This window comes from Hyperoodon ampullatus, assembly GCF_949752795.1.
Source record: "Hyperoodon ampullatus genome assembly, chromosome: 14".
Taxonomy (NCBI): domain Eukaryota; kingdom Metazoa; phylum Chordata; class Mammalia; order Artiodactyla; family Ziphiidae; genus Hyperoodon; species Hyperoodon ampullatus.
The window spans coordinates 49753067-49777482 of NC_136927.1; the positions used below are offsets into that span (position 1 = coordinate 49753067).

General features: G+C 53.0%; 2 protein-coding genes across 2 annotated transcripts in view; both read left to right on the top strand.

The window, feature by feature from the left end:
- CASTOR2 (cytosolic arginine sensor for mTORC1 subunit 2) overlaps positions 1-24416 on the top strand; it is a gene marked incomplete at its 5' end in the record, with an annotated part of 54650 nt that overhangs the window by 15027 nt on the left and 15207 nt on the right. Inside the window, one exon of the mRNA XM_079719633.1 lies at positions 20993-21063. Within this exon, the coding sequence (XP_079575759.1) occupies positions 20993-21063 (71 nt within the window). The remainder of the gene's footprint in view (positions 1-20992; positions 21064-24416) is intronic.
- LOC307062555 (small ribosomal subunit protein eS26-like) lies at positions 3970-4368 on the top strand (the record flags this gene model as incomplete). The annotated part of the gene is made up of 1 exon (XM_079718295.1): positions 3970-4368. One exon carries the CDS (start codon positions 3970-3972, stop codon positions 4366-4368), a length of 399 nt encoding a protein of 132 aa, XP_079574421.1.

The following is a 24416-nucleotide window of genomic DNA, read 5'->3' on the forward strand; positions in this document are numbered from 1 at the left end:
TGTCCCCCTCCATGCGCAGGTGAAGACATCTGTCTGCCAGGCCCTGGGGCCCAGGTAGCCACACCCACATTCAAGCATCCCCAGTGTGCCCAGCCCTTGAAGCTGAGTCCACACCTCCAGGGGCTGCCCCCTCACAGGTCCAGAGCTCTCTCACCTCCACAAATGTTGGAAACTGGCCCAGGTCCCAGCACCCCCAGGCCTTTCCACCTTCCTGCCAGATTTAGCTGATGGGGAGGCTCCAGGCTCTGGGAGCAGCTGGGCCTGAGCAGTGCCCTCCCTGGGGCTTCACAGCTGTCCCAGAGGTAAAGTGTGCCAGACCCCATAAAGATACCCTCCCGCCCCAGGGCGGTGGGTAGGCAGCTTCTGGCCCCTGTTGCCCTCAGAGAGCTCTGGAAGAGCCTTCTTGCCGCTGCCAAAGATGCAGCGAGAAGCTCACCCACCTCCTGTGCAGGTGGACAATGCTAGCATCACAGAGGCCCAGGCCTCCCTGCTTACCAGTCACACGTAGCATGTTCTGCCCACTTAACTCACGGCCTTTGGTGGAGTGTTAGCCTTTCCAGTCCTCAGTTTCTTCATCTGCAAAATGGGGTGATAACACTGACTTGGCCAGCTCATCAGAAATTCCTTTTAACATCGTTACGTTCTGATTACTTTAACGCCACTGTCTCCCTTACTTTCTCTCCCTCCACGACTTTGGCAGATTGGATGTGGCCCTGGGATATAGGCCACAGCCAAGTGAAAATTTTAATAAAAGTGAAATATTTGGCCCAGAGCCCATGGAGGGCCCTTGGGGCCTGGCCCTTCTCATTGTGGGGCAGGGCCACTAGACTGTCATTGAGCTGCTCCAGGCAGCTCAGAGAGGTAATGACAGGTACAAACCCAGCAAAAGAACACGCCGTATCCCCCAGGAGAGGTTGGGTAGTAAGGAGCTGACAGTGGGTGCCTGTGTTGATTTTCGGCCCATCCTGACTCTGGGAAGTTGGTGCCACCATCAGCCAGGAGTGCAGGACAACATGACAGCTTGGGCTGGGGCTTCCTTTGCAGGTATGTCTCAGCCATAGCTGGACCCCCAGGCCAGGCGCACTTTGGAAGCAGCAGGGGCTGACAACCCCTGTCCAGTTAGTAAGCATAGCTCTGCTGCTGGCTGAGCCTGCCCCAGCCTGGGACAGCTAGGGAGAGTAGACCGACCAGAGGGTTCTTTGCCCCAGGGTAGGTAGGTGCAGGGCTGGAGGCTGGCCACAAAGGGGTCCCTTCCAGCCCTCTCCTGCCCCAGCCTAAGGTCTGGGACGGCACCATTTGGGTGTAAGCACTGCCCTCCCTGGTGGAGAATGTTAGCACACTGAATAGCTAGTTCTCGGCCACTCTGGGCTGGACCCAGCCTGACATCTTTAGTTTGGCTCTTTTATTTCATGGATTTGGAACTGAGTCCATAAAGGAGAGGACTTGCCAAGGCACGTGGCAGTCACACTGTTCCCCCCAGGTGCAGACAGGCCCTGGGGAGCTAGGCTGTGGCTCGGCTCGGTTCACAGCCCCTTCCCTTCAGCTTGGGAACCATTCTGTACCATTTCTCATGGGCTTATGTTCATTTCAGCCCTTTTCCCATCATCTCTGGTCATTTGTCCAGTTGTTTCACAAGTCTCTTCTCAGTAGCCGGCAGTGTCTTTAAGGGTATTGTGGACTGAATGTTTGTGTCCCCCCAAAACTCATATGCTAAAGCCCTAACCCCTAGTGGGAATGTATTTGGAGATGGGCCTTTAGGAAGTAATTAAAGTTAAAAGAGGTCATAACGGTGGGGCCCTGATCCAATAGGATTAGTGTCCTTAGGAGAAGAGGCACCAGAGAGCTCGCTTGCTTTCTCTCCACATGTGCACAGAAGGAAGGCCAGGGAAGGATGCAGCCTTCATCAAGCCAGGAGGGAGCCCTCTCCAGAAACGCTGCCAGCACTCTGTTCTACTTCCGTCCTCCAGAACTGTGAGAAAATAAACTTCTGTTGTTTAAGGCCCCCAGTGCTTTGTTCTGGCAGCCCTGGCTGTTGTTGCCCTATGTGTCCCCCATGCCACCCTAGCCCTCCTGGACCGCTGAGATGGAGGACCAGTGGAAAGAGCCCCGATGAGACTGTCCCAAAGCCTCAGTGTGCCCATCTTGGTAACGGGAGGGTGAAGAGAGAGACAGGTAGGTCAGGTACTTGTGGGCACAATAGCAATTTTCCTGCCCTTTCTCCCTGGCTCAAGGTTGAGCTCATTAAAAGAGCTAAGTGTCAGGAATTCCGTGGTGGTCCAGTGGTTAGGACTGTTTGCTATCACCAGGTTCAATCCCTGGTCTGGGAACTAAGGTCCCGCAAGCCATGCAGCGTAACCAAAAAAAAAAAAAAAAAAAAAAACCCAAAAGAAAAGAGCTAAATGTCAGTGCTAAACATTTTACCCCCTGAGCTAAGTGAACAACCAGGGGGCTTTTCCTGGGGGAAAGTAGTGGTAAACTCGAGACCCCGCCTCATGCCAGCAGCTAGTCCTTCACTCTTGAGGACCTCAGTGAGGTTCCGGACATCATGGAGACAGAGATGGAATCCGGACCTGGAATGGTCCCAGGGCCTGTGGCTTGGGGGGTTAACCGCAGCCGAATGACCTGGAGCTGCAGGCCACGGAGGCAACATGGGCATTGTTTCAGGTGGAGGCTGCTTGCTATTGAATGAGTGATGGGTAGAAAAGTTCTAGAACTGTACTTGTCCAAGTCGGTAGCCTCTAGTTCACATTTAATTAATATGAACTCTAGCTAAGTTCATATTAATTAAAATCAAGTAAGATTTTTTTAAAAATTCAATTCTTTAGCCACACTAGCCTCATTTCATAGCACTCAGTAGCCACACGTGGCTGGTGGCTAACCCAACTGGACAACGCGGGTGTAGACCATTTTCATCATTCCAGGAAGCTCTCCTGGATAGCACTGTTCTAGGTTTGTTTGGACTCAGTAGAGAGAATGCCAAGTTCCTTTCAACGATGGCTGTCCTGACTTAGGGTTGAGCAGAGTGGGGTCACACCTGGCTGTATGTACCACCCTTTGCAGGCAGATGCTGGGGGTACACCCCGTGGGCTCCTAGACAAAGCAGTTGGGTATGCTGTAGTGTGAAGTGGTTGAACCTAGGCTGGCCTGGCCAGCAGGAATTGGCTCCGTCCAGGGATTTGGGGGCTCCTTTCTGACATCCAAGCTGCTCCCACACTTAGCTCTGCTTCAACTTTCTGCTCCAGCACCGCCACCTCCAGGGTGCCCTCCCTGAGCCCCAGACCCCCAGCACTCCCCCGCTTGCCCATCTCTGCTTATTCCCTGCATCCACCCAGCTTATGTAAACACATCATCACGTCTGCATCCCCAGCTAGTGCAGCGCTGGGCCCGTGGAACTGCAGTGGACAGGGCAGCGGCTTGGCAAAGCTGGAGCCACAGTCCTTCCGACGTAGGCCCTGTGTTCTGACTCTGGGAGTGCCAAGGCGCCAGCCCAAAGCGCAGGGAGATGGAGGGCATGCCCAGGGTCACGCAGCTTGCTAGGAATCAAGGCTGAACAGGCCCAGTTGGAGGTGCTGAAGCCCAGTTGGAGCAGCGAGCAGCTGAGAGGCCCAAGTCAACATCCAGAGCCGGCAGATAGTCACAGGCCACCTTCACCTGGCTTACATTTCACTTCACCTACTCCTGACCCCACCTCAGAGGCAGCCCAGGGAGCTCTAAGGGGTCCCAGGGGCCGTTAGCTTGGGACTCCGCCTCCTTACTCCAGGCACCGATCCCATGAGTGGTCACACACACACAGACACCGCTTCATCCAGGAAATTGACTGCCCCTAAATCCCAAGACATTTGAGAACCTCAGGGGGACTAGGAAGGGGAAAAATGGGGAATCTGTAGGCCAGACATGTTTTCTTTGGCCCACGCGGTGTGTTTTTTGAAAAGTACACCAACATTTAGCTCTCTCCTCCTCGCTTCCAAGATGACCAAGAAAAGAAGGAATAATGGTCATGCCAAAAAGGGCCGTGGCCTCGTGCAGCCTATTCGCTGCACCAGCTGTGCCCGACGCATGCCCGAGGAGGAGGCCATTAAGAAGTTCGTCATTCGGAGCATCGTAGAGGCCGCAGCTGTCAGGGACATTTCTGAAGCGAGGGTTTTCTATGCCTATGTGCTTCCCAAGCTGTATGTGAAACTGCATTACTGGGTGAATTGTACCGTTCACCGCAAGGTAGTCAGGAGTCGCTCTCGGGAAGCCCGGAAGGACCGAATACCTCCACCCCGATTTAGGCCTGCTGGTGCTGCCCCACGACCTCTGCCAAAGCCCATGGAAGGAGCTAAGTCCTTAAAGACTGAAGAATACTGTCCCCTGGAAAGAAAATAAAGTGGAAATTATACTTAAAAAAAAAAGTACACCAACATTTAAATATTGAGAGAGATCATCAAAATCTGGATTTCCAGCTTTTCTGGAAAATTGGAAGATCTTGCAACCCAGGGCCCACGTGTAACAGTACATCGGGGCTGAGTGGCAGCTGCCCCTCTTTGGTAGGAAAGGAGCCGCCCGCACCCCCGCAGGCAGCCTCATTCCCTTCCATACCCTGGTGTCCCCCACCACCCCACCTCCACTGAGACCAGGTACCAGGCCCATTTGTCATCGTGCTGTTACTGGCCTGTTTCTTGGGTACAGAAAAATATGTCTCTACTATTCTGCCCCAAAAGTGCTAGGAAGAAAAAGAGGCTGAGAGGGCCATGGGCTTCTTGGTACAAGTGAAGAATGTTCCTGGGTATGGAATATGCAAAGCGTGTCTGACTCCTGGTTCTCTTCACCTGAGTATCTTGCACACCTTTGAGCTGTAACCCCCTGTTAAGGCATTTCCAAGCTCTTCCTTGATGTCCTCCTCCATCCTCCGTCCACCCCCTTTGGTTTCTTGTCCCTGAAACCCCTGCAGAAACACATGTGCGTCTGTGTCCGACTCCCTATCTTGGGGGGCTCGGCTGATCTGACTTGGTAAAGATGGTAGCAGCTGAGCAGACCTCCTCTTGGGGCTCCTGACCGTCCTCCCAGGCTCCCAGCTGGGGGGACACAGGGGCCAGGGGTCTGATATGGCCAGGCTCATGGGCTTCGGTTTCTGGGTCCTGCATCCCCTGAGCGGCCCCCCGGTGGTCCACGGTGAATGGAGTATGAAGCCAGCTCCCCCCACCTAAGATGGGACTCAAGCAGATACAGAGAGGCAGGTTCAGAGATAAAACAGCGAGATTGCCAGTGAGATGTGGGAACTGCTCTCCATGCAGCCAAAGTGAGCTGCTTAAGACACAGACCCTCAAACATTTCAAAGCCTTCTTTTTCCTTTTTTTTTAATGGACCTCAGGTGCACAGAATGCAATTACTCATCATCCTTGTTCTGTGACATACTTATCGATCCTAGCTTTCAAGTTAACGTTTATTTATTGTTAGAATAAGAATACCCCCCACTGCGACCATGACATGATGGTAACTGCTGTCCACCCACACTTATCTTTCCCTTGACTTTTACAAACAGTTTTGTCCTGTGTATACACCTGACAAGGGTATCTGACTGTGTGTTTTCTGGGGCTTGCTTTTTTCCACTCAACGATGTATTACAAAGTATAGATGATATTCCATGTTTCCCTGGCTGTACACAATTGGACCACAGCGCCGTAGAATATTTCTCTTCCGCGAGTTAGGGGTCTTTCCTTCTGGGGTCCGCTGCGTATGCTGCTTCCCCTGCCTGGATCTCATCCTCTCTGAGCCCTTCCCAGACACCTCATCCAAAGGAAACCCTCACAGCTGCTCTGTTTTAAAACCCCTCCTTGGGGACTTCCCTGGCAGTCCAGTGGTTAAGACTCAGAGCTTCCAATGCAGGGGGCACAGGTTCGATCCCTGGTTGGGGAATTAAGATCCCACATGCCTCGGGGCGCGGCCAAAAAGTTAAAAAAAATTTTTTTAAATAAATAAATAAAACGCTTCCTTGTTCCACAGCCCTTCCCGCAGTCAAACTATGGTAATGCTTTGTGTGCTTGTTTTTGCCTGGCCCCATGTCAGCAGGGTCCTTCCCCATCTCAGCAGATGCTTTACTGCCATGCTATAGGACCCACCCCGTGGAGAGGGTGGGACTCAGGCACGCTTGGGTGGGCCAAGGTGTGCAAAGCAGTTCTTGGGGGCAAACCTGAGCCGCTTTTGTGGAATTACGGGAATTTGGGGCAGAGGAAGCCAGCCAGGAAATCTTTTTTTTAATAAGGATGTTTATAGCAGCTTTATTCATAATAGCCAAAAACTGGAAACAACCAAATGTCATCAACAAGAGAAGGGATAAATTAAAATATATTATAATACATTATAAATATATATAAACATACATATATATTCAGCAATAAACGTGGCTACAAAACGACATAAAGTAAAACAGATGAATCTCAAAAACAATACACTGAACAAAAGAAGCCAGACACAAAATAGTACACACCGTATGATTTCATGGCTTTGAGGCACACAAACCAGCAAATAATCTATGATGATAGAAACTGGCACAGGGGTTGCTTCTGGGTGGTCTTAGGGACCCACAGGCAAGGGACAGAAGGCTTTCTGCAGTGATGGGAATGTTCAATATCTTTTTTTTTTAATTGGAGTATAGTTGATTTACAATGTTGTGTTAGTTTCAGGTGTACAGCAAAGTGAATCAGATATACATATACATATATCCACTCTTTTTTTTTTTTAGATTATTTTCCCATATAGGCCATTACAGAGTATTGAGTAGAGTTCCCTGTGCTATACGGCAGGTTCCTATTAGTTATCTATTTTATATATAGTAGGGTGTATGTCATTCCCAATGTCCCAGTTTTTCCCTCTTGATTGGGGTGGTGACTAAATGAGAGTATACAATTGTCAAAACTCGTCTAACAGTACACCTAAAATCTGCACATTTCATTATGTTAAATTATGCCACAGTTCAGAAAAAGGCTTTGAGTAAAAAAAAAAAAATTACCTGTACAAAACTATGCTCCAAGCCCAGGTTGACCTCATTAAAAACATTTGTCGGGCTTCCCTGGTGGTGCAGTGGTTGGGAGTCCGCCTGCCGATGCAGGGGACGCGGGTTCGTGCCCCGGTCCGGGAAGATCCCATATGCCGCAGAGCGGCTGGGCCCGTGAGCCATGGCCGCTGAGCCTGCGCGTCCGGAGCCTGTGCTCCGCAATGGGAGAGGCCACAACAGTGAGAGGCCCGCGTACCGCAAAAAAAAAAAAAAAAAATTTGTCGCCTAAAGCGATGAGTGCCATTGAGGAGCTGCTCGGCCCTGGCCCAATGAGGGGGCTGTCACCAAGGGGACTTTTTTTTTTTTTTTGCAACACCACATGGCATGTGGGATCTTCGTTCCCTGATCAGGGATCGAACCTGTGCCCCCTGCAGTGGAAGCGTGGAGTCTTAACCACTGGACCACCAGGGAAGTCCCAAAAGGGATGTTTTAGAGTCCTTTTCCCCATCCATCTTCAGGTCACCCCCTCACTGCCTCTGCCCCCTCAAACCTTTGTTCTGAGGACCCTAGAGGTACACCCTGGCATGTGAGCCACATAGAAAGGCAAGAACTTGAACCTTTGGCCTCCACCCAGCCTGCCCTCTGGGATTTTTCTTCTCTGGTAGTGAAGTAGCAGCCACGTGGGGCGTGCACAGATCTTATGCGTGTGGCTCTGTGAATTCCCACAGACTGACCACACCTGGGGAACCAGCTCCCAGGAAAAACCCACAGAGAACGTTCCCAGGATCCTGGAAGTCTCCCCACTACCCCCTTCTGGTCACCACTCCCCCCTCCTGCCCGCTCACCTGACTTCTGTCGCCTCTGTGTGATTCTGCCCATTTTCGAAGCATTGTTGGTGCCCAAACTGGGACAGTCCAGGCAAACCAATAGGTCGTTCCCATCCATCACCCCCTGCTGGCATGGCGGTGAACGGGTATTATTGGAACCAGCTTAAACCCACGGCCCTGGGTCGTGACATTCGGGGAGCAGTGTGCTCCACGGGGTGTAACAGGTGTTCTGTCTTGTCTCGGAGGGTCCAGAAGTGCCATCCCCACAGCGGCCTGGGGGAGTCTGCAGGCATAAAGATAGCAGAGCCGGGTGTGAGGCAGCCCCAGGAGCAGCAAGCAGGGGCTCCTTAAATGGACGCTGCCTTGCAGCTAGGCCCCCGCCCAGGGTGGTCCCCCCAGAACTTGGTGGCGGACGTGCCATGCTCAAGCCCCTGGTTAGGCAGCTTGCCAGCGACCTCTCCCGGCCAGGAAGGCCCAGGCATCCGGCAAGGGAGGCTGGCCCCCTGCCACTCCGGTTTTCCAACTTCAGCTGTGCACCCACCCTCAGCAGGCCCCCTCGGCACTTTTCAGGGTTCACCAGGTGAGTGCAATGTGTAGCCAAGGTTGAGAACCAGTGCTTTAAGCAAACAGCTGAGGTTTATACAGCGTTTTAGCCCGTAAGCCCTGTTCTCACTGTGAGAAGAGGTGATGATCCTGCTGGGCTCCTTTCCTGCCATTTTCCCAGCTGGAGCAAATATCCCTGCGTCTCTGAAGGGCAGAATTAAGACTAGCTGGGTATCGGTTATTAAAGAGGGCACATTGATAGAGCTTTCTAGAAATAAGCTACCCCAGGATGGAATGAATTACCGCGCAAAGGAGTGAGCTCCCCCTCCCCAGAGGTATGCAAATAGAGGCTCGGTCTCCGGGATTCCCTTACCAAAGGAGGCAGCACACAATGGCCTTCCCAGCCTGATTCTGTACCTCCCTGTGCTCCACCTTCCTGTCTGGGTGATTCCAGGAAGATCCCTCCCCCCGCCCATTGCAGTTTTAATGAGGAACTTGTGGTAAATGATTCCACCAATTAAACCAACCCTCACAAATCTCTTCCCTCTGCTAATTTATCTGGTTCGTAAATCTGAAATCTCAGCGTGGATCTGCTGGACGAGTTTACCTGGAAATGGCCCTCCTCCTCTCCCCGCTCTGTCTCCCCCTCCCCCTCCCGGTTTAAGGTCCGCAGGGCTCTGAGCGGCCCGGGCTCCTTGCCCAGGATGCCCAGGAGAGGCCCCTGTGAGGGCCTCGCTCTGCTGGGTTCGGAATCCGAGAGTAAACAGATCGAGTGTCAGCCAGGCTGCCCATAACAGGCGGCCACAGCCATTGAAAATGAGAACGTTCTCTGAGATGACTCAGCCTTCGGCCCCAGGGTCAGGGCAGCCCCAGGCCTTGGCTCTGCCCTGGTGGTCGGCTGTCGGCCACACCCAAGGGGAACAGCAGTGGGTTTTTAGAGTCGACTGGTGTGTGATTCCGTTTTGTCCCATCAGGATGAGGGCACACGCAGCAGCCTTGGTTGTCTGGCGGGTCACTGTCTTCAGTTTCCTTATCTGTGAAATGGGCATCAACACTTCCCGTCTTAGCGGGTGGATGTGAGACATGAGTCTGAGACCAGTCCAGCCGGCATAGGCAGAGAAGTGCGAGTCTGAGGCTTGGGGAGAAAGCCTGGGCCACAGCGGCTGGGACCCTGGGAGGGAGAGAATTGGCAGAGGGCGTGTAATGAGAGAAGAGCGCTGGGGAGGCTTGGAAGAGAAGACACTGCAGGAAGCAACAGGAGGGTGTCGACACTGGAAGACCCTGCTGTGGTCGGTATAAGTGTCCAGGCTGAGGCCTTGGCCCACCACGTAAGGTCCAGCCAAAAGGTCCAAGGACAGGAGGGCGTGAGGGAAGAGGCCATCAGCTTTGGCTGGTGGAGGTCACTGGTGAGCTGAGCAGGATCCATTGGAAGGTTGAGTCAGGCCAGCGGCAGTGGCTGGAGGACTGGTGGTGGTGGAGGGAGGAAGGTGATGGGCACGAGGGAGCCTTTTTTTAGGACGGAGGAAACTTGAGCCTGTTTGTCACCAAGACAAGGAAGCCAAGTATGAGATTCCTGAGGGAGAGGCGCCAGTGGGAACAGAGGCTTAAAGATAGGTTGCCACAGTGGTACCGTTTTTCTGAGGCCAGAGAAAGGGGATGAGATGGATGGAAAGGCAGAGATGTTTTGAGAGGGTGGCCTAAGTCTTAGGAACTTGGAAGTGCAGGTTGGAGTGCAGAGCGTGGGCACGGGGAGACGGGGGAGAGGGAGGGTTGAGCTGCTCCCAAGAGGGGTGGAGGGACAAGATCCAGGCCCTGGGGGATTTCCAAGCTGGAGGTCGGTGCTGATGGGGGGCCATCTAAGGATGGAGTCGGCCAAGGGCCCCACCCAGGACACCCTGCCCCCGAGCCAGCAGCAGACGACGGTACAGCATTGGAAGGGCCACAGGAGACGAGAGAGGCGCAGAGTGACCTGGGAGCCAAGGCATCTGAGAGTTGCCAGGCAACAGGATGGCAACTCCATCCAGGCAGTACCTCAGCGTGGTTCCAAAGTCTTATAATGGCGAATCTTCTAGGGGCCGTTGGTTCCCAATTAATAGTGTCAGGAGCTTGGTGGGGCGGGGCTGGGGGGACGAGGACCACGGATTGCTTTAGGGTCGGGTCTTTTGATTATTGTTTTCAGCCTGCTGACCGAAACCTGTGCATCCTTGGAGGGGGGTGTGTGTGTGTGTGTGTGTGTGTGTGTGTGTGTGTGTGTGTGTGTGTGTGTGTGTGTGTGTGTGTGTGTGTGTGTGTGTGTGTGTGTGTGTGTGTGTGTGTGTGTGTGTGTGTGTGTGTGTGTGTGTGTGTGTGTGTGTGTGTGTGTGTGTGTGTGTGTGTGTGTGTGTGTGTGTGTGTGTGTGTGTGTGTGTGTGTGTGTGTCCATCCTCAGCTGCAGTATGAGGAACAGGGGAGGTTGAATAAGCTTCCAGTTCCAGAGAAAACCAGGGGACATGAGGGCCATTATCCGAACTGAAAGGAAAGAAAGAAACCAGTGCTGTTGGATCAGCTGTTGGTGCCTGGTGCTTTTATCTACAGAGGGATGCCAACCTCGAACCCTGGCCCCGTGATTGGTGGGGTTATCCCCCTCTTTATGAAAGAGGACACAGGCTCAGGGGCTGCGTAAATATCTAAGGCCACCAGGGCTTACCAAAGGGGAAAGGTCAGGGGGAGGGATAAATTAGGAGTGTGCAATTAACATATACACACTTATATATATAAAACCAACAAGGATCTGCTGTACAGCACAGAGAACTATACTCCTATACTCAATATCTTGTAATAACCTATAATGGAAGAGAATGTAAAAAAAAAGAATATATACATATATAGATGTATAATTGAATCACTTTGTTGTACACCTGTAACTAACACAACATTGTAAATCAACTATACTCCAATATAAAATTTAAATCATCTTTAAGTTTTTAAATGAAAAGAATAAGACCGTCGGGGCTGGTGCTGTAACTGAGACCCAGAGCATTAGCCCTTTACACACAGCACCATCAGACTATTAAATAGAGACTGGACTGTGGGGACCAAGTTGGGGATCGAGTATACATCTCTTGAGCCCAAGTGAGCCCCCAAATCACTGACCAGCCAAGACCAAATAGAATGACCCAAATGGGAGTGAGTTGTAGCTCTGGGACCAGTCCTGCCCGTTCATCCTAGGACTCTTGCCTGATTCTGGCTCCTGGACCCTTCTCAGGCCACCTCCTCTGGGTAGCTCTTTAGCTGCAGCATTTCCTGCACCTTTTTACAGCCTAGCAGCCTACCCTGGCTCCTGTTCTGTGGCTGGGTCCCTTCTGCCAGACCCAAGTCCCCATCGCCTGCAGCCCCTCATCCTTGCACCAGTGACCTCAGCTCAGGTTCATGACCCTCACCCATCGTGTGTCTTTGCACGGCTCACCTTTATTCATTTAACTAACTAGCTCATGTTAATAGTGTAATCAGCACATGCAAAGCCAGAGCAAAAGTAGGATGGAGACAATACCCTCCATGTAACCAGAGGTCTCCCCCGCCCGTCCCCAAACCCCAGGTAATATGTTCTTTATTCCCTGGCTTCCTTTATATGTAGTAACATTGCAACTCCGTGGAGTCATAAAGGTGTTGGGTTTTGTTGTTTTGTAGCTGCTTTTAACTGTAAAAAGAATACCATGGTGGACATAACAGTTGGGGACATATTTTTCCATCTACTATTATGTTGCTGAGACTCATTCGGAGTTTTGCAAGTCCCTGTAGAGTGTTCATTTTGACTGTTGGGCAATATTCTTCTGTCATCATTTTCCTCCTCATCCAGTGATGGGAATCTGGGTTGCAGCCAGGTGTTTGTTACCAAGGACGGGCTGTTACCGATTCTCTCGTCCGTGTCTCTGGTTACCCACGTTTAAGACAGTGGATAGCTTCCAGGGGAGGAGCTGAGTCATAGGGAATATACCACAGGCCACACCTGCGCCCAGGCTGCCCCCCACCTTAGAGACCACACAGCACAGTGGTCCCAAGGTCATAACTGCCTTAACCTAACTGAGCATCAGTTTTCCCATCTATGAAATGGCAATCATTAATTACATTGCATGTTCATTCATTTAACACAGATGATGCACAGACCCTCTTTCCTGTTCAAGGCATGGGGATCTGAATGAGATAGACTCAGCTGTCTCCCAGGAGCAGGTATCTCAGCAGCAGAGATAGACCAGGAAGGGAATCATCTCAGCACCTCAGTGGATGTGATCATTCGCTGGGGAGGTAATGGGCAGGTGAGGGTGAGCATGCACTGGGACAGGGGGCTTTGGCCTGACTGGGGGACCTGGGCTGGGTTCGTGGGCCACTGCACGAGACTTGACTGTCCTGCTGGTAAGGGTTGGGGTGGAGGCCATGAGGCATGGGGAGATCCGAAGTCAGACAGAGACCCAGAGCCCACTGCAAGACCAAGCACTGCCTGGACAGGAATGCTGCCTCGGACATCCACTCGGTCCCCAGACCAGCACACTTCATCAAGTGGCCACACGTGCTTAGGCGGGGTCTTGAGCACTCCCACGTTTGTTCCACACCTCCTTAAATACTAAATGACCCTGCAGGACAAGTATCTTCAAACCTCTCTCACAGATAAGGAACCTGGTGTGATTTGAGGACCAGTAAGTTGTTCCAGCCTCATCTTGGATAGGTGGCAAAAACCAGGACACCCACTTGGGCCTTTTTCCATCTCAGTCCCTCCCAAGGAAGAACGGGAACCACCAGCCAGCGCCTCGTATGTGCTCTGCGCTTGGGAATGTGTTCACCCAGCAAGAGGCTGCCCTTCCACAGACGGCGTTCCCACCCTGGCATGACCCTTTTGATGCCACCTGTCTTCCTTCAGGATGACCATCCTGAAGGAAGAGCCATCCTGAAGTTCTCTGTGGCTTGTGCTTGGGCCTTCGGAGCAGGGCCAGGGAGCACCACAGCCCCTCACCAACACAGGTCTCCATGGAGGAAAGGACCAAAGCAGTGGGTCCGGGCCAGATTCAGAGGCGAGTAAATTCTGCCAGTTCAAGGCACCCCTTCTGCCCACTGACCTCTCTCCTGGTGCCGCTGATGAGAACGTGCCACAGAAGGCAATGGTTCCCTGCCTTGGCCTTGTGTTTCTCAGTGACCTCACCAGCCCCGATTTGTTGACTATTATTTTCCTGGCCATAAATGGAGGCACGCCCACCACCACCGACCTGGTCCAGGTCACCATCAGCTCTCACCAGCCTCCTTGAAAACGAAGACTAGCCTCATCACTGGTCTCTCGGCCCCACCCAGTCCCAGTGGCCACAGGCATCATCCTTCCCCCATTACGTCTGACGTCACCACCTGTCGTTCCCCCTCCCCCACCACGTGGCCACTCTGGCCTCGGTCACTCCCAGCATGTACCCACCTCAGGGCTTTGGGACAGCAACACGCCCGCTCTTCCAGCTTCTACAGGTCTCATAGGGACCTTCCCTGCTCTTTTTTTTTTTTTTTTTTTTTTGTGGACAAATGTACATAACACAAAATATACCGTTTTAACCATTTTTAAGTGTATATCAGTGGTATTAAGTGCTCACGTTCTCATTGGTCTGCAACCTTCACCACCATCACCGTCCACTTCCAGAACTTTTCATCGTCTCACACTGAAATTCTGCACCCTTTTAACAGTTGCTCCCCATTCCCCTACCCCCAACCCCTGGCAACCACTCCCTGCTCTGCTTTAAATTGCAAATTCACTTTTTTTTATTGGCTCTGCAGCCACACCACTGTCTGACTCACTATTTTATTTATCCAGCCCCCATGGAAATTCTAACTGTCCAATTATTTAAGGTGTGTCTCCAGCACCTGAAGCAGTGCCTTTATACATTAAAGGCACTCAACAATTTGTGATGACTGAGTGATCTAGCCACTTTCGCCTGGGTCTCAAGGGCTTTATCCAGACCTTACCGATTCCTTTTGCCCTACCCAGCCCCTTTTTACAGTCTCATCTGTGCGTGCCACCCTAGAATTTGCAAACACTGTTGCCCACGCTGTCCAATTCTCCTGGCCACCCAAGACATAAGCAGATTTTTTTCCATCTTAACAGAAAAAGACGTTCTTCGGGATTGCCCTTCAAATCACAGAACGTGATGCAGGGGGTTTTTTTCTAACTAAAACTTGAAATGGCAGCTTCCAGTTGTTAAAAGACAGTAGAAATGAAATGTAAGTAACACGAAAGACCTATTGAAGACCCAGGAGAAGACCCAGATGAAAAAGCCACGGCTGGTTAAGAGAAGAAAGCCTGACACACACCCTCCTCCTGGTTGTCCTTGGGGAAGAAGAGGCCAGGAAGGCGGGAGGCCACCACGCTCGCCCCAAAGCGCGTCTGTCACTCGCTGTATATTGTTCAAGTCTCCTGTGCTCTGCTGCAGAAGCGCATTGGCGGGGCTGGCAGAGGCAGGGGCGGGTGGTCCCCAAAAGTGGGTCAGACCCTGGCCCTTCCATCTCCTCACTGTGACGCTGCAGAGGAAGATGTGGCTAAACCTCCCTCGTTGTAGACGGAGCAGGCTGCACTCGGTGAGGAACACACGTGGGTTTCCAGGTGCTGAAATTCAAAATGGGCATTCAGAGGCCCTGCTGGAACAAAGGAAGAACGGGTTGCAAATAGGTACCTGGAACATGCTGGAAGCCTGTTCTCAGTCCTGTTTGCAAGGGCTGTCAGGTGTGTGTGAAGGCTCTGCGCTCATTTCATAGCCCGGCTGACCAGGCTCTAATTGCAAAGGGCTGGACTTGTTCTGTGGCCAGGCAACAGGGGACCTCAGCAGGGTCTGGCTGACAGAGCACATTGTGACCCCACAGAAAACAGGCCCAGTCCCAGATGGGGTCCGGCCCACAAAGCTAGCTCCCACCTCCCAGAGACCCCGGTCTTCTGCACAAAGAAACTCCACATAAAGCCAACTTCTGCTGAGCCCTGACGATGTAAAGGGGTCCTTGTGGTGTCTGGGAAACAAGGAAGGGAGTGCAGGACAGCCTTGCAGGACCGTCACCCAGCCAGCGGGTGAGTGGAGAAGGCGAGATGGATGCAGATAGGAGTTCCCACCCGATGGTGATGTGTCAGGCCACCTCCCTGGCTCCCCCGATCTGGACAGTCCCTGTGCTCAGACGTGTCGAGTGTCTGTGAAGATTCCTGAGGTCCCAGCGTGGCATGTCAGGGAGCTGAGACCAGGGAGCAGGTTTGGCTCCAATAGATGCACTGGGAATTTCAGGCCAAGTCAGTGTCTTCCATCATAAACCATCATCTCTTCACTGGCTACCTGGTGAGAGCTGGGCTCCTGGGAAGATGTATGGAGACTCTTCAGCGAAAGCTTGTTGCTTGGCGTCAGTGTGTAAGAACCAGTGTTTCAAGGAATCAGAGGCTCAGCGCTCCACAGAACCTTGGAGGTGGCTTAATCCATCCTCTCCATTGAGGCAGCATCACCGCTGCAGCCCACCTGCCTGGGGCTCAGCCCCTCAGACAACTGACGTCTCACCACCTCCCAAGACAGCCCGTTGGTCTCTGTAGCCCATTTGGCTTTAGAGCTTTTCTTACTGGGAATGCAAGCTGGCCTCCCCGTGGTCCCCCACTTCAGCTGCCTCTGTCCTCCAAGAAGGAAAAATAGCCAACATATTGAGTGCTTACCATAGTCATGCTGGGCATTTATTCTTCAACAACAACCCTATGAAGGAGATATTAAATATTATCATCTCATTGTACACATGAGAAAGCCGAGGCACAGAGAGGTTAAGTAACTTGCCTAAGGTCACACAGCCATAAGCCACAGCATTGCTTCCATCCCATGGTCCACAACAGCCATAGAGATTTAAAGATGGTGGCTGGAATCTTCCCCCAGGCTGAAGGGAGTTCAGTGTAAAGTCCCCTCGCTTCTTCTGGGCATGCTCCATGTGGGCCGTGAGGATCTGAACAGGCACAGACTTTCTGGTATGGCCTCCAGTACTCTCCAGCACCCGTACTCTGTGCACAGAGCCCAAGGATGCATTGGTGCCCCCTGGACAGGGGACTTGGATATTCTTTTTTTTTTTTTACTTATTTATTTAGGCTGAGGCTCCAGAGCGCAGGCTCAATAGTTGTGGCGCACAGGCTTAGTTGCTCCATGGCATGTGGGATCCTCCCGGACCAGGGATCGAACCCATGTCGCCTGCATTGGCAGGCAGACTCTCAACCACTGCGCCACCAGGGAAGTCGGACTTGCATGACTCTTGGGCTATGTCCTGAACCACAGTGAACCGGGGCTCTCCCCAGAGCTGCTGTTCCCCAGTCTCCCTACTTCATTGCCCAGGACTCTAGAGTTTTGTATCCTATCTATCTGATTGCACCAGTAGGACCTGCTGGTCAGCCATCACACACAGTTGCACAGGTTGTGCACTGTCCAACTCTAAGGGCACTCTCTACACAGACTGTGCAATGAATGAGCCCTCCCCCCGCCCAGAGTTGTGATGTACCACGTGCCCAGCTGCCTGGGCAGCGGATCTGTCTTGGGTTCTGATCAGAGCTAGTTGGGATTTTTGCCTGCCCTTGAAAAGCATTTTCCAAACAGACTCAGTGGTTCTGGGATCGTCTCTCCGTGCCTTGTCAGCCAGGCCCCTTGAGGTCCACTTCGCTATGGTGCTGACAGGGTTCCATGTGGCCTGTGCCCTCCCTGCCCACCGGAGCTGGATGGAAACTAGTCCACCTTGAACCTGTCGCTCATTGTACAAAGGAATGAAGCAGCCCAGGGTTCACCACCCCCAGGTGCCAGATTGGGACTGGAACCCAGGTCTCTTGACCCCAGGATCTTGGTCCTCTTCCCGCTCTCCCAGGCTGCTTTCTCTAACCCTGTTGTTTCATCCTGTTCCTAAGCAGCATGCGGGCGTCTAGAGGGCCAACACTTCTCCTCCTCCCCAGGTTTCCTAACAGCACTCAGCAGCAGGCTGGGTAATTGCTGGGTTTTGGTGCTCTCTCCAGCTCCTTGTAAACAAAGTACAGAGAGGCCACAAACTCTGGGGCCCGGCATCTGGGGTGTTCATCTCGCCACGGCTCATTAGAGAGCATGGAGTTGGGACTGGAGACTTGAGCGCCTCCTAGAGAGGGGGCAAGTCAAGGCAGTACCACACAAGGGCAAGCAGTGTTTGCTCTGATTGGGGCTTCTCTGGCTTTGGGGGTAGGCACGTGGCCACAGTTCACTCTTTTGCTCATCAGACTTTGAGTGTTGATTCTCTGTCCAGCCAGTGTCAGGTACAAGGTGTGTGTACAGAGAACCCACCGTCCCTGCCTGTGAGAGTTTATGGTCCATTTGGGGAAACAAGTATTACTTGTAATAGAGTGTGGAAAGCACTCAAGACCATCATGTGCAGTTGTACAGGTTGTACACAGCCCAACTCTAAGGGCATCTTTCACATGCACTGTGAGATAAATGAACTGTCCCTTCGAGGTGTGATGCACCACCAAGCCCAGCTGTCCACAGTGGCTTTAACATCCAGACAGGACCACCCCTGTGGTAGGAAGTGAGAGAGAGGAGGTGGTGGGGCCAATCAGAAAAGGTTTCACCCCAAACAAGATGCTTAAACTGGGTCTTGAAGGATGAGCGGCACGTCTCCAGCCAAAGAAGAGGGAAGGGGGTGCTGGGCAGTGGAAAGAGTATTTGTCCACCTTTGGGGGCGTGAGACAAGGAGGCAGGCAACAGTGGGGGAGGGAGGCAAGGGGAGACTTCTAGGCAGGCGCTCACGTGGAGGGGGTGATGGAGAGAGGGGGAAACAGACCTCAGAGCGACTTGGGAGGTAAGGTGGGGTGAGCTCAGAGGTGTGTAGGACTTGAGGGGGTAATATTAGGAGAGCAGGAGGCCTGCTCCCGAGTGTGTGACCAGAGCAGTAGCTGCAGGTCCCTCCGACTGACTCGCCCTCCTGGAGGCCTGCCCACGCCAAGGTGCACATTCCAAGATAACAGCTGGCACTCGGCCCCTGGAGACGGGTCACCTCAACAGCATAGTCATACCCCATCGGCAGCAGAGGCCGATGTTGCCTTCTGCCGGTGTTTATGCCCTCCAGGGTCATTTATATGGTCTATTTCTGGAGCATCCCTCACCACCGGGAGGGCACAGGGAGCAAGTACCACATCTGTTTGCCTTCTCAGGGCTCCCGGATGACTGGGTGGCCACTCCCCCCACCCAGGGATTCCTTGCTTGTGGCAGTCTGGTGACTGGCGGGGGGGTGGGGGCGGGCTTCTGAGGCTCTTTCTTAGCACACAGGGGTCCCCAAGGAGGAGCTAGGCCAGACCAGTGGTTGCCATTCACTAAGTGATAATTTGCCATTGTCGCCCAGCAGTTATAGATTTCATTTGTCCGGGCAGTAGTTGCAAATTGGATATGGGACAGGCAGGGACAGAGATGTAATTTGAAAACCAAAGAGCTGGAGGGAAATTGAAGAGTGTGGTTGCTGCTGGTTGAGCAGAGTGTCATGGGGAGGGGGGCGGGGAACGCCACCTTGTTTACAACTCTGGCGAAGCGTTTTCCTTGAAGTCAGGTTCACTGAGGTATAAGTCACATATGCAGTAGAAGCCGCCCCTTTTAGGGTACAGTTCTTCGGGTTTGGACAAATGTATATCATCTTGTCACCACCACCGTCAAGAACCAAACACCTCCTTCACCCCAAAAGTTCCCCGGTGGCCCTCAAATGTCAGCCCCAACCCAACCCCTGGCAACCAGGAATCTGTTCTCCATCCCTACAGTGTAGCCTCTTCCAGAATGTCATATAAATGGCATCACATAGCATGTCTTCTGTTGAGTCTGGCTGTAACTTAGCAAAATGCTCTTGAGATTCGTCCACATGGTTGCAAGAATCAGTAATTCAGTCCTTTTCATTGCTCACCAGTATTCCCTGGTGCGGATGTGCCACAGTCTACCCAGTTCTCCCGCTGAAGGGAGGACATTTGGGTTGTTTCCAGTTCGGGGTGATTACAGATAAAGGCTGTAAACATTTGCATACCGGCCCCACGGCCGTATGTTTTCATTTCCCTTGACTAAATACCCAGGAGCAGGGTTGCCAGTGGTCGTGTATGTTTCACTCTATAGAAACCTGACAAACCATCTTCCAAACGGCTGTACCCTTTTGCAGTCCTACCAGTTCCGGCTGATCTCATTACTTGTGAAAATTTAAAGAATAAAGTGAAAAGGGTGCTGCGGGGCTTCTGTTGATAAGGCTTCAGTGTGGCAGGATGGCTGCCAGGAGAGGGGAACCAGGGGGAGAGAGATCCGCGGACATTCCGGCCACCCCCATCCCCAGCAACGCTGCATCCACTTCAGGGTTCCTTTCCCATTTTAATCTTCGTAGAAGTGCTGTTCGGGCCCTTGCCAGGCTTACTCATTGGGCCTCCTTCCGTCACGGCTTCCTGTGATGGATGGGTTTTACACATCGGGCATGGAGCCCGAGCTGAGCCCCATACTTGAGATCAGCGACACCAGATAAATCAATGACCGTGGGCAGTTTCCTGCACACCGCTGCCTGTGCAATGCCGTCTCTCCCTACAGCTGAGCCTGGGGTGTTCTGGGGGCCAGTCTAGCTGGACGGGGGACAGGGAGACGGGCGTTGAGGGGGTGGTAAGCCCCTCAGCTGGAGACAGCCTCAAAGCCCAGCCCAAGGGCTGTCTGGACACAGAGCCCAGCGTGTCTGCCAGGTGCCAAGAGCGTGCTCAGGGCTGAGACCAGCAGGGATGAGATACAGACGGACAGAGTGATTGCCAGACCCTCCCTGGCCTTGGGAAATTGATGGTCCCATTTGTGGGAGGAAATGAGCAACTTACACCCCAGGCTAAGCAGTATTACCAAAGGCAGCAAGCACGTGGCAGTTCAAGGACCCCTGCTGCACAGTGGCACAGACAGCCACGCCCCTCTCTCCTGCGAGGGAGAAAAGTACCCTGAAGGCTGGGCTGTCGGTTGGCTGATGCGAATTGGCCATAAATGACAGTGGGAGCTCTCGAGTTGGTGAGGAGAGGGGCCAGGACCATGGGCAGGGGACACGACACAGCGACAGAGGCCTCAAGGTCACAGTGTGGGGAATGGAGGGCACGGGGAAAACACAGTCCATCTGCATGAGCCCTGCCAGAGCTGCCCTTGGGCCTGTAGGGGACCCTGGAGGCTGTCCGGCTCAGGGGTCCTCAAAGATCCGGAGGTGCAGAGGAAACGATCAGCGTCCCTAGGCCTCTCTGAGTCCTCCTGAGTCAAAACTGAGGCAGTAGGGCTTCCCTGGTGGCGCAGTGGTTGAGAGTCCGCCTGCCAATGCAGGGGACATGGGTTCGTGCCCCGGTCGGGGAAGATCCCACATGCCGCGGAGCTGCTGGGCCCGTGAGCCATGACCGCTGAGCCTGCGCGTCCGGAGCCTGTGCTCCGCAACGTGAGAGGCCACAACAGTGAGAGGCCCGCGTACCGCAAAAAAAAAAAAAAAAAAAAACTGAGGCAGTGGATGGAGAAATAAGTAGCCCCCAGCAGCCTGGGGCAGAACTCTGGGTAAACCGGGTCACGGTGATGGGGGCGGGTGGGGGGGAGGTGAGGCGGGCGTCTGCCACAGGGTCTGCTGGGACTTACAGTACCCTGTGTCTGTCTGTCCGTCCACCCAGGTGCAAGTTCTTCAGTCTGACCGAGACCCCGGAGGATTACACCATCATTGTCGATGAAGAGGGCTTCCTGGGTAAGTGCTTCTCTCCCCAGGGGCTTGGCTGGACTGGGGCCGTCAGTCAGTGCCGGCTGCCCGCCCCCCACCCTTATTTCTGTCCCCACCTGCTGGTGGCAGAGCTTCCTCCTCTCCTGTGTTCTGGCCGATCCCCTCCCTTTCTGCTCCCGAGACTTCTTCCCAGGAAAGGCCCCAGAGCTGAAAGGGGGCGGTGCTTCCCCAGCCAGGAGCTAAAGCAACCAGGAAGGCAGGGGGCATGCTCTCTGGGACTCCTGCCGCGAGGGAGGCGCTTTCAAAACATCTTCAGTCCTTGTTCGAACAGGAATGTGCTCCAGTCACCATCCTTTTATGATTTTCCTTTATCTTCCTTCCATCTTTTAAATTGAGATAGAATTCACGTACCAGAGAGTGCATCATTTTAAGATGTACAGCAGTTCCGTGGTCTTTGATATTCCCAAGGTTGTGCAGCTGTCACCACTCTCCGATTCCAGAACCCTTCCGTCACCCCAGAAAGAAGCCCTGTTCCCTCATCCTCCACATCCTTCTAGTTTTGTTTTTTTTTTTTGCGGTACGCGGGCCTCTCACTGTTGTGGCCTCTCCCGTTGCGGAGCACAGGCTCCGGACGTGCAGGCTCAGCGGCCATGGCTCATGGGCCTAGCCGCTCCACGGCATGTGGGATCTTCCCGGACAGGGGCACGAACCCGTGTCAGGCGGACTCTCAACCACTGTGCCACCAGGGAAGCCCTAGTTTTATTATTGAAGTTCGTTATGTTTGTCTGGCTCTAAAGTAACAGTGAACGCTCATTGGTGGCGAGTGCTGACCGATACGTATTACTTGATGAGAAGGTGTTGTGCTTGTCCTGTGATTATCAATGCGGAACTGAGAGTGGAGGCGGGAGTCGTGGGTCCAGACTCACCAGCAGAGGAGCTGGACCCCCCAAGAGCTGGTGGTCATTCAGAGCTGCTAAGTTAGAGTCTTCCTAACATGTAGAGAGGGCAACAAATCCAACAGTTTTTAAAACCCTAGCCCTACCCACAAGACAACTACTGGTCACTTTTTTCGTGGTTTTCTTTCCAACTTTTCTCAGGCAGTCTGTTTAATTTATAGAGATGTTTTCACTTAACATAGCAACAAAATATGCTGTGATATCACAGCCTTTCAACAGCAGCCCTGGTTCCTTGCCCAGGCCCCTACGGTTGGAGTTGAAGTTGTTTTCATCGTCCTCCAATGAGAAACTTATAAACTCTGTCAGTGCACAACATGTATTCTTATGCAGGTTGATTCCCAAAACGGAGTCTGAGAAATGGTGTTGCGGAGTCAGGAGTTGACTATTTTGTGGTTCTCGATGCGTATTGACCCTCTTTACTGGTGAGAAAGTGAAGCCCCAGGAAGCGGCTTCCCAGCTAGGCCCTGTTGTCCTCACACGCACGTGGTCTAGGGCACCAAGTCAGTATGGGGGACTGGGCTCGGCTCCCCACATCCTACGGGCCCCCCCATGCCTCCAAGGGGGGGCGGCTGTGTGGCCAGAGCAGGAATGGGGCCGACCCCACTGGAGGCCCTGCCCCTTTGCCAAAGACGCCTGTGTCGTCAGTCAGTCACTCATTCATTCATTCATTCATTCATCAGAATATTCTTTTTTTTTTAATATTTATTTATTCAGTTGCGCCAGGTCTTAGTCACAGCAGGGGTGCTCCTCAGTTGTGGCTTGAGGGCTCCTTAGTTGTGGCTTAAGGGCTCCTTAGTTGTGGCATGCCAACTGTTAGTTGCCGCATGCATGTGGGATCTAGTGCCCTGACCATTGGGAGTGTGGAGTCTTAGCCACTGCGCCACCAGGGAAGTCCCCCATCAGACATTTCCTGAGCACAGGAACCACAGACCGGAATTTTGCCTTAGCCACAACTCACATGAAGAATGTCTGCTCAGGCAACCCAAGCACATGTTTATTTTCTCATGGGCATTCAGGCCTTTACGCAGAACTGCTGAGAATCAGGGCACCTCGGATGTAGAAGGAACACCCCCAGAGTGTCTATTCTCTGGGAAGGGATATTCTATCTAATCCACCTCCCCAGATCAGTATCTCTGACTAACTGTCTACCTCTGAAGGCAGCAGGTAAGAAAACTCCTTGAGCAGGGAGAGCGGGAAGCTGCGGGACCTGGGGAGCCAGTTTTGCTGGTCCTGGAAGGCTGTGTTTGCAGGAATTGTCAGTAACCAGGGAGCCATCCTTTGGCTGAGCTGAGTATCGGGTTATTCTGAGCCAGCCCCGGGTCGGGGTGGGGTGGGGGGCAGTATTTACTGAGCACCTGCTACGTGCCGGCATCTTGCTGAGCCCTGGAGATGTAGCCGGAATGAGAGACCCCACCTCCGACCCTATGAGCCTCAGGGCCTGCCAGCTAATTACACCATTAATTGTGGAGCTGCCATCGCGGTGGGTGCTGTGCAAGGAGGATGTGGATGCTGCGAGAGTGAGTCACAGGGGATGCCCCGCCGTGCAGGAGACCCCACAGGAGAGGCCCTCGAAATAGGAAGCAAGACCGGAGCTGAGTCTTGGACCTCCACGCCCACCCCTCCACCAGTCAACATAGATTAACACATTTTACCAGCCCTGCAGGTGCTTCTGTCTGCAGACACTGTGCTAAACACTGGAAACGACTCTTATGGTCCTCACTTTATAGCTGAAGAAGCTGAAGCACAGACATGTGATGTGTAGCCTGCCCAAGGCCTCACCACTAATGTCATTTATGCATGTTTCCATGGGCCAGGCCCCAGACAGGGTAAGGCAGGGCAGACCAGGAGGTGTGAGGACCGAGCCTCAGCTCCTAAGGGACTTACAGACCCTGAGGTTCCCTGGAACCATAAACAGTGGAGGCGAAGTCTCGCTCCGCCTCTCCCTGAACCTTCCTGAGTGGCTGGAATGGAGCCGGTGACAAAGGGGTCATCGGCTTACTCTTTAGAACAGGGTAGGTAGGACGTGGGGGAGCACGTTTAAATTATTAGCCCAGGAGGGGCCCAGCCGCTCTGTGACTTCTGAGCCAGGGTCTCACTTCCAGGCCATGACTCCTGGTCAGCACGTCAGGCTGCTTGGATATCCATCGTTACCAGAGAAAAAACTGTGTACATATATTTAAGTAGTAAATATCTCTCGCGCTTACACTATGGAGCTACAGGGGAAAACCATACAAGGGGAAAACCATACAAAGTAAGACTCCCGTTCCCCCTCCGCCACTCTTAACTGGAGCCCAGCAGAGACATCACCTCCTGGGATCATTCCAGTGGCCTGAAGGGTAAAGAGTGGAGACCCATTTTACAAGCGAGGAAGCCGCCATTTATGCGCCCAGAGTCACTGTGAGTGACAGAGGGGCATTTGAAGCA